The following is a 9375-nucleotide window of genomic DNA, read 5'->3' on the forward strand; positions in this document are numbered from 1 at the left end:
GGCAGCAAAGCAGAGACACTGAGTGTAAAGAGTTTGACCACTAGATGGCAGCAAAGCAGAGACACTGAGTGTAAAGAGTTTGACCACTAGATGGCAGCAAAGCAGAGACACTGAGTGTAAAGAGTTTGACCACTAGATGGCAGCAAAGCAGGAGACACTGAGTGTAAAGAGTTTGACCACTAGATGGCAGCAAAGCAGAGACACTGAGTGTAAAGAGTTTGACCACTAGATGGCAGCAAAGCAGAGACACTGAGTGTAAAGATCACAGCCGCTCCGTGAAGAGACGGTCAATGATACAAACAATAATAACTTTAATTTAACGGCAACGTTTCCAAGACTTAAATCAACGTTTTAACTTCCTCTCTTCCCTAACTTTCCTTAATTCATCCTCCTCTTTACCTCTCTTTGTTCCTCCCTTCCTTTGCTTCTCTTCCATTTGTTGCCTCTCTTTGTCCTCCCCTCCTCTGCTTCCTTCACGTCTTTCTTTTCCCTTGTCTCCTTGTCTCCTTTTCTCCTCGTCTTTCCTCCTCTCTTCTTGTATACCATCTCATATTCTTTTGCCTCATCTTGTCCCTTTGTCCCCTCCTCTGCTCTCTTTCCTCCCTCCTTCAGGTCCGTCTCCTCTCAGGGCCATCCACTGCTTCCCTCTCTCTTCCTCCTCCCTCTCCTGCTCCTGGTCGCCTCCTTCCTCCGACTACGACTCCTACGAGGTTGAGTGCCGACGCCACGATGACGGCGAGCTGACCTCTGCTCTGAGGCTGGCGGGTGGCGTCACTGCGGTAACGCTGGATCACCTGGAGGCATACAGGAAGTACTCGGTGACGGTCAGAGTGTCGTCAGCCGGGCAGACAAGTCCACCGTCTACACACACAACCGTCACCATGATAGACCGTGAGTTAACACACACACACACACACACACACACACACTGTGTGCACCTCGTTCGAGTCCTTCAGGGTTGATCCTGCAGCTCGTTCGAGTCCTTCAGGGTTGATCCTGCAGCTCGTTCGAGTCCTTCAGGGTTGATCCTGCACCTCGTTCGAGTCCTTCAGGGTTGATCCTGCACCTCGTTCGAGTCCTTCAGGGTTGATCCTGCACCTCGTTCGGTCTGTAGTCCTCTCAGCCGAGGCCTCTTTTATAATCTCTTTCCCTTCAGGCCCTCCGGTCCCGCCCACAAACGTATGTGTCAGCGAGAAGTCGTCAAAGGTCACATCATCCTCCATCTTGTTCCGCTTCAACTGCTCGTGGTTCAGCGACGCCAACGGAGCCGTCAGATACTTCGCCGTGGTCGTGGCGGAGTCTGACGGTATGAACTTTGACCTGAAGACTTTTAGTGGATACATGCTGAGAATGCGATGTTGTTTCCCAGCGGGTTCATACTGGGAGGGTTTATAACATAATTAATGTAACATACATTGTGAACTAGCTCGTTCCTTCATAAGGTTCTACTGTTCTGCTCTGACAGCCAATGAGATGCTTCAGCCGGAGCAGCGTCACCCTCTGCCCTCGTACCGTGACTACATCAGTAACTCCTCTGTCAGAGCGTATCAGACCGCCTACTTCTCCAGCCGCTGCCCGCAGGACACCGAGGCCTCACCTGGACAGGTAACACATACTCATGAGATGGAAAATTTTAATCGGATTGAAACATTCGTTCAAGTTTTCAAAATGAAAGGATGAGTTCACTTTTGAAATTACAATATTTAAGATCTGTATCCATGAATCAATCACTACTCAGGTGATCGAGGTGAACCTTGGGGCAGGAGGGGATCGACTGGGAGGGGCCTGTGATCATTACCATGACGACGACCTTTACCTGAGCGACAGTTACGGCGGCTTCTGTGACGGGCCGCTGAAATCCAAAACCTCATACAGGCTGAGTGTGCGAGCGTTCACCAGACTCCTTGATGAAAACCACCGAGAGTTCCCTGAGCCTCTTTTCACTGATACTTACCTGTCTGCTGCTCTCAGGACACATGCAGGTGAGTCACAAATATTTCCTCAAATGAAAACAGAGGACTAAAGGTGCAGTTGACACAAAAACATAGCCAACCAATAACACTGGTATATTTAAATCTCTTTAGTGTTAAAATCCATTAATATCACAGTTATATTTCAGTATTTTCTTGCTTTGGATTGTTCCTCTTCTATTTTGTGTGCTAAGGTTTCGGCCACATTGTATTTTGTAGTTACATACAAGAGCCACAAGATGGCAGCAGTCACATTTGAATTCATGTACTGTAAAGTCCCTGAATCATTTAAAATATGTTTAATAAAATATTTCAGTATAAAAGTCTTTAAATGAAATGTTAGAGGGCTTTAAATTAGCAGACACAGCGGAACAAGGCGAGTACCAAAACTTGGATTATTTAATGACCTGATAAAAATGTTGAATTAGAAGTAAAGGCCTGTCTCTAATACAAGCCTACTTCACACTTCTCCATGTTGTTGCTAACTGTGTTTACACTTTGTGTTATTGTCTTCTAGAGCCTTTAGGGGGCGTCGTGGAGGGTTTGAGTGCCGGGATGTTCCTGATCGGTATGATGGTGGCCGTGGTCTCTCTGCTGGTCTACAGACAGAGACTACGCAAAGTGTGAGTACATTAACCAAACTAAAGGTGCTTCATGCAGTTTCTTATGTGTATCTCATGTAGTTATTAATGTGTGTGTGCGTGTGTGTGTGTGTATATTGTGTGTGCGTGTGTATATTGTGTGTGTGTGTGTGTGTATGCGCGTGTGTGTGTGTGTGTGTGTGTATATGTGTGTGTGTGTGTGTGTGCGTGTGTGTGTGTGTGTGTGTGCAGGGCTGTCCAGGAAAACCCAGTGGTGAGGATGAGTATGTGGAAGGAGGTTCCATCTACAGGACTGTATGTGGGTGTGAGGAGGTAAGACCGTGTGTGTGTGTGTGTGTGTGTGTGTGTGTGTGTGTGTGTGTGTGTGTGTATGTGTGTGTGTGTGTGTGATCTTCAGTATGTGACAGAGAGATCAGTTTACAATAAAACACTCCCTGTATCTCTCTGATCACCACATCGCTCACCCTCTACACTCTATAGACTCTGTATGGTGCTGTGTGTGTGTGTGTGTGTGTGTGTGTGTGTGTGTGTGTGTGTGTGTGTGTGTGTGTGCCACTCATGACTTGTTGTTATTTTGACAGAAAAGCTTCTTTAATATTTTAGAGTTGTCAGTGTGTCTCATGAACTCTCTGACCTGCATGTAAAGAAACTTAAATCCCTTCTCTCCACCTCTTGCAGTAACCGTCGGGTCACCAGGTGAGAATCTCTTTTTTTGATCATCTCAGAATTTTATATTTTTTAAGTTAAATTCACCAAACATGATCTCAGGTTTCTTCAGTTTATCAATGATAATTAGTCTATAAATGTTAAGATTTCAGGGATGTATTAAAGATGTAGAAGATGCCAGTACCATTTATTTTTGGTACTTTTGTCAATACATAACTTTCAAATGATCTAAGTGATGACTAATATCTGTCTCCCTACATTTTCAGTCCTATCAAAGCGTGCCACTTTGAGTCCCATCTGAACAAACTGCAGGCGGACTCTAACTACCTGTTGTCAGAGGAGTTTGAGGTAGAGGCATCATGACTGATTTGTATTTCTTCAGTAAAGCTGCATTTATATCAAACTATTAAAATCCAGGAACAGTTTTCTCACATTCTGAAAACTGGGACCAGATTGTGTGAAAAAGATCCCTCCCGTATTTTGTCCAATAGAACAAGAAGACAAAGATGTACATCACATTAGTTAAACAAATCCAACAGTTCTACTTCTTTCAGCATTTTGTGAAACTGGGTTAATCCTCTGAACTTTTAAAGTATGTGAGATAATATCTCAGTAAAATTATATTTTGTAGTACTTCCACAAGATGGCAGCACCTACAGTTGAATTGCTGGTACTTTGAAGTTCTAATGCACAGTGTAGTAATGCTATCTAAGAGTCGAAACAATCAATGCACGAGGAGCCTTTCACTCCATTATTCATACTATATTATAATCTTAATAATAATTATTATTATTAATATTATCTACTTTTAAAATGTCCGTTGAAAATAATGGCTTGTCTTGCAAATGCTAAACATTTCGTGTTCAGATTTTATAACAGCAGTGAGGTCCTGAATTACATCAAATGCTCCTGGTTTACATTATTTTATTCACGCAGTGTTTTTTTTAATTTTTCCTAAAAGACAGTGGGTGGTGAGATTATCATCTTGTGCTCATTTCAGGATCTGAAGGACGTTGGACGGAACCAGATGATGGACGTCGCCCGTGTGCCGGAGAATCGAGGGAAGAACCGCTACAACAACATCCTTCCCTGTAAGTCCAGAGAACATCAGAAACCTGATCGGGTTCAAACTATCCGCTTGGAATGAATTGTGAAATTGTGTCGTATGAAAGAAAAAATTATTATGAAACTGTGTCTGTTACTCACAGACCAGAGCCATCGAACATTTCTACTGATATGCTCACAGTAACAGAGAGAGGGCGGCCATTTTTAAAACTAGCTTTGTGTCACTGCAGATATTTCAGATGGTTCAGAAGGTTTGTTGCTTTTTGGGATTTTATATTTTCATAGATGGAATACCTTTGAGAAAATGTAATTTGAACACATTGATTTCTTATTTGTGATTTTTTAAAGATTATTTTTCTTTTAAGAGTCTGAAATGTTCACAGATCAATTTCTTAAGTTCAGATCTCAGCACTAACGAGCTCTTTCTATCAGTTAAACCGGGGAATGTAAGTTGTGGATTCAGTGAAACTAGTCTGAGATTCATTTCCTTCATGATTAATCTATTATCATATATATGCTACCATTGAGACCTGATCTTCAGTTAGTGTGAAAACTGAGCCTTACAGTGTGTAGGTAATGTTTTCTTTATGCTTAAATGCAAGAAAGCATAAAAAAAGCGAACTATCTGAATAAAAAATGCTAAATCCAAATGTTGATTCTTAAATTGAAGTACTAGAGTATAAGTAATGTGATACCTGTCTTAGCAGTGACCTGTAGACCGTGTTTTGGAGCTTTATCCCCGTTTCAGATGACAGGTCTGGTTTTGCGTTTGGATAAAGAATGTTGTTTTTTCTTTTAGATGATTCGACCAGAGTGAAGCTGTCGTACCTGGAAGATGACCCCTGCTCTGACTACATCAACGCCAGCTACATGCCTGTGCGTTCTCACACAAACAAACATTCTCTTACATGTTACACACACACACACACACACACACACACACACACACACACACACACACACACACACACACACACACACTCATATCTCCCCCCTTTAATGTGTGTGTTTGCACAGGGTAATAACTATCGCAGGGAGTACATCGCCACTCAGGGCCCGCTGCCCGGCACCAAAGACGACTTCTGGAGGATGGTGTGGGACCACGGTGTACACAACATTGTCATGGTTACGCAGTGTGTGGAGAAGGGACGGGTAAGCCAGCCATCTTTTAAAATTGGAGTTTTCTTGTTGCAGTGTCCCAGATTATTTAAGTAAAGATATCAAAAAGGGAAAGTTGTTGATATGTCAACATGCTCAGATGATGATCCTGTTGCTTTCAAATAAAAGGAATCAGAATGTAACTCGCAGGTTTACCTTTATCCAATTCAGAAAGAAAAGAACAGATGGAGCAGGTAAACAGATAAACATTATGTTTCTGTGTAACAGGTGAAGTGTGACCAGTACTGGCCTGCAGACAGAGAGCCGCTGTACTACGGTGATCTGGTCATTCAGATGCTGTCAGAGTCCGTCCTGCCAGAGTGGACCATCAGAGAGTTCAAGATCACCTCGGTACCTGCTCTTAGACCCTCACAGTGCATTCTGATGGTTGATATACGCTCAAAACGAACTTGGATTTAAGATGTAATAATCAATAAATCCTAACAGGAGAGCAGCTGTAGTTACCCTCGAGTGCTGCGTCACTTCCACTACACGGTGTGGCCCGACCACGGAGTCCCAGAGAGCACCCAGTCTCTGATCCAGTTTGTTAGGACCGTCCGGGACTACGTTGACCGATCTCCAAGCACAGGAGCCACGATTGTACACTGCAGGTATGACTAGGGAAGGAGATGAACTCTGTGAACCTTCTTCTGGCTTCCTACACTCTAATCATAATTAGAACATTTTCATTTATGTATGGCTTCATTTGATAGTTCTGGAGCCATCAGATTTATTAACATTACTCAAATAACTAATAACCCTGTTAATATTTTTATATAATAGTGAACGTGTTAGAGAGTTTCCACTGTTCTAAGCTCGTCTCTGTGTGTGTTTTTAGTGCTGGTGTTGGGCGTACAGGGACATTTATCGCCTTGGATCGGGTTCTGCAGCAGTTGGACTCCAAAGGAACTATAGACCTGTACAGCTGTGTGTTCGACCTCCGCCTTCACCGCCAACACATGGTACAGACTGAGGTATGCATCCCTTGAGTACAAAATATAACTCAACCACTAATTACATCTATTTTGGAATGCACACAAAAGTTATTCATTTAGTTCCACAGAAAGAGATTAAAAAGTTCAAAGTAGAGTAGATATTGTTCAGCCATTTTAAGGAGCTCGTTTGCAAATAAGCAGTGTATTAAAAAATGTATGAGACAGAGAGCAACATAAACATCTAATTCGACTCAAATTTTCTGTCCACATGAAACATGTAGACGCATATAAACGGGAGAGACCATAAATATTTTGGATCCAACCAAGGCTGTCACTGTAGAAGAACAAAGTGAATCTGAGACTTAGTGTGGCAAATATTGGAACAAAGTAGGGCTCAAGGACTAGTGAACTCTAGTCAATAAAACCAGGTCAACAAGTCAAGAGAAAATTGGTCCAAACCAGTGCAGACCATACATTTTAAGCCCATATGGCTAAGACTATTACAAAATGGCCCAACAGGTTACTTAAACAGTGTTAACAGTGGACAAAACCAACCTGAACACACCATCAAATAAAGGACTAAAGTAGTCCCAACGGATCATCAAATAAAGGACCAAAGTAGTCCCAACGGATCATCAAATAAAGGACCAAAGTAGTCCCAACGGATCATACATACATACATGCAACCCAAATGAGAGTAAAGGAGCAGTACCTGAAACACCGGTCACCCTTGGACTAAACGAGGCAGACTGTGGAGTGACGACAGTATTTATCTGTGTGTTCATAGTATTTTAATTCTTGTCTCCATGTCTGTGTGCTACAGTGCCAGTATTCCTTCCTGCACCAGTGTGTGCGGGATGTCCTAAGAGCCAGGAAGCATCGCAGTGAACAGGAGAATCCTCTCTACCCCATCTATGAAAACTTCAACCCTGAGTACTGTCGTGGTGAGATTTATATGCTGAAACACCAGAACTCAGGATATTGTGACTGTAACTGTATAGATTAATTAAATGTAAAAAGTCAATCACTGAGCATGACAAGTGTTCCCAAGTGTATTTTAGACTGAGCCAAAGAACATCAGCTCCCATTGAAATTCAGCAAATAAACACTTTTGTTAAGTTTTCACTTTTAAAAAGTCAGGAATAATAACTGAAAGTTTTGTTCTTGTCTCCTCAGATTTCATCTACTCTGGACGCTAAAACTTGATGATATTCATCTGAAGAGAGAAGAATTATGTCTACGTTAGCTTATTGTGTCAAAATGAGATTCATTAGAGAATTTTATCAACACACAATACAAAACAAGGTCAAATCAGTTTAATGTTAAAGAAAAGTAACAAATGATTTAACGGATTTCTAGTTTAAGATTGATTTTAATATTTATGTCTAAAGTTCTTCTTTGTAGATTTGTAGAAGGTAAAGCCCAACCCAAAAAAAACGATTGAAGCTTTGAAATATTTTGTTCCCAGTTTGAATATTAACAGTAAAAGAAATTAAAAATAAACCTTTAAATGTTATATTAAAAAAAAACATGTTTTTTTGTATCATAGTAAATCTAATTTTATTAATTGTACCTTACTTTAAATTAGTATTGATTTCTATAAAAATTTAAAATCTAAACTTCTATTTGAAAAATATTATAACATTAAAATTTTCATTTAGCCGATATCATTTAATTTAAATGTGTTGTGGGATTTCTCAGGAGATGAAACGGGTTGATCTCAGGTTGTTGGTGGTTAAAAAATACGAGTTAAATCTGATTGTTAGCTAGCAATGATAGCATACCCGCTAACCTCAATATAACAGAATAGTTCCAGGGAGGAAAAGAGCCATCCTTTCTTACTGTATGTTTTCACTCACTGCTCAGTATAAGCTGTTTATTTAAAACCTTACACACATTGCTGTATGTAAATATTGATGTAATACTCTTTTTTTTTTACAAAACATGAAAATGTAATTATACATTTGGACAATATTTTTCTTATTATTGATTTTTGGTGTCACATGGATCAAACACGAGCGAGGAATGTAAAGTGCTGTTCCCAGACATTAAGTGTAACCTGCTTTAAGATTGTATATTGAGATTTGCATATGGTCAGTTTGATTAAATGTTTTATATTAAGTATATGTTGTCTTACAATATTAAATAAAAGCATGGAGATAAACTCCCTTTTACTTATATCACAAATATTTAGTATATTTGTCTAAATTCACGATGTCTGGAAATGATTATCTCGTGTGTGTGATTTACAGAAAACTTTGAATTTTCAATTTAATGTTCCAAAATACTGTAAAAACAATATTATTGATACATTTATTAATATAAATATCCGTATACAAGATAATAATGTCATCTTATGTATTAGGAGTAATACATTCCCAGATGTAGACATAAGTATGTTATTGAGATTGATAAATAACGAAGGCCAAAGAATGGACATCTGTTTTGATATTTTGCTGTCATACCAATCTAAACTGGCTCTTTAAATAATAATAATAAAATCATTCAGAAATTCTGTTGGTCAGTTCTTTGGAATCTTTTATTGAATTTAGAAACAAATATTAACCCATCCATAAATATAACAGAAAAAACATACTTAGAGCCATTAATGTATAAATACATATACACATTAATCTGACACACATACATATACACATTAATCTGACACACATACATATATACATTAATCTGACACACACATACATACATACATTAATCTGACATTCATACATATATACATTAATCTGACACTCATACATGTACACATTAATCTCACACACATACATATATACATTAATCTGACATTCATACATATATACATTAATCTGACATTCATACATATACACATTAATCTGACATTCATACATATATACATTAATCTGACACACATACATATATACATTAATCTGACACACATACATATACACATTAATCTGACACTCATACATATATACATTAATCTGACATTCATACATATAC

The 9375-nt window shown here is 39.5% G+C and overlaps 1 protein-coding gene across 2 annotated transcripts in view; it reads left to right on the forward strand.

Moving 5' to 3' along the window:
* Positions 1-8911, forward strand: part of LOC117809683 (receptor-type tyrosine-protein phosphatase beta-like) — a 33366-nt gene extending 24455 nt beyond the window's left edge. Inside the window, exons 25-40 of one of the 2 annotated variants that reach the window (XM_034679140.1) lie at positions 613-891; positions 1157-1306; positions 1466-1605; positions 1739-1982; positions 2488-2593; positions 2804-2884; positions 3251-3268; positions 3505-3586; positions 4239-4329; positions 5103-5179; positions 5321-5455; positions 5690-5812; positions 5909-6072; positions 6300-6435; positions 7220-7340; positions 7573-8909. In XM_034679140.1, coding sequence (XP_034535031.1) covers positions 613-891; positions 1157-1306; positions 1466-1605; positions 1739-1982; positions 2488-2593; positions 2804-2884; positions 3251-3268; positions 3505-3586; positions 4239-4329; positions 5103-5179; positions 5321-5455; positions 5690-5812; positions 5909-6072; positions 6300-6435; positions 7220-7340; positions 7573-7595 — 1970 coding nt within the window. In that variant the 3' untranslated portion in view covers positions 7596-8909. Of the gene's footprint in view, positions 1-612; positions 892-1156; positions 1307-1465; positions 1606-1738; positions 1983-2487; positions 2594-2803; positions 2885-3250; positions 3269-3504; positions 3587-4238; positions 4330-5102; positions 5180-5320; positions 5456-5689; positions 5813-5908; positions 6073-6299; positions 6436-7219; positions 7341-7572 lie in introns of both variants that reach the window. The other variant, XM_034679139.1, reaches the window with a different exon arrangement.
* Positions 8912-9375: the final 464 nt, after the last annotated feature.

This window comes from Notolabrus celidotus, unplaced genomic scaffold (assembly GCF_009762535.1).
Source record: "Notolabrus celidotus isolate fNotCel1 unplaced genomic scaffold, fNotCel1.pri scaffold_341_arrow_ctg1, whole genome shotgun sequence".
Lineage (NCBI taxonomy): Eukaryota > Metazoa > Chordata > Actinopteri > Labriformes > Labridae > Notolabrus > Notolabrus celidotus.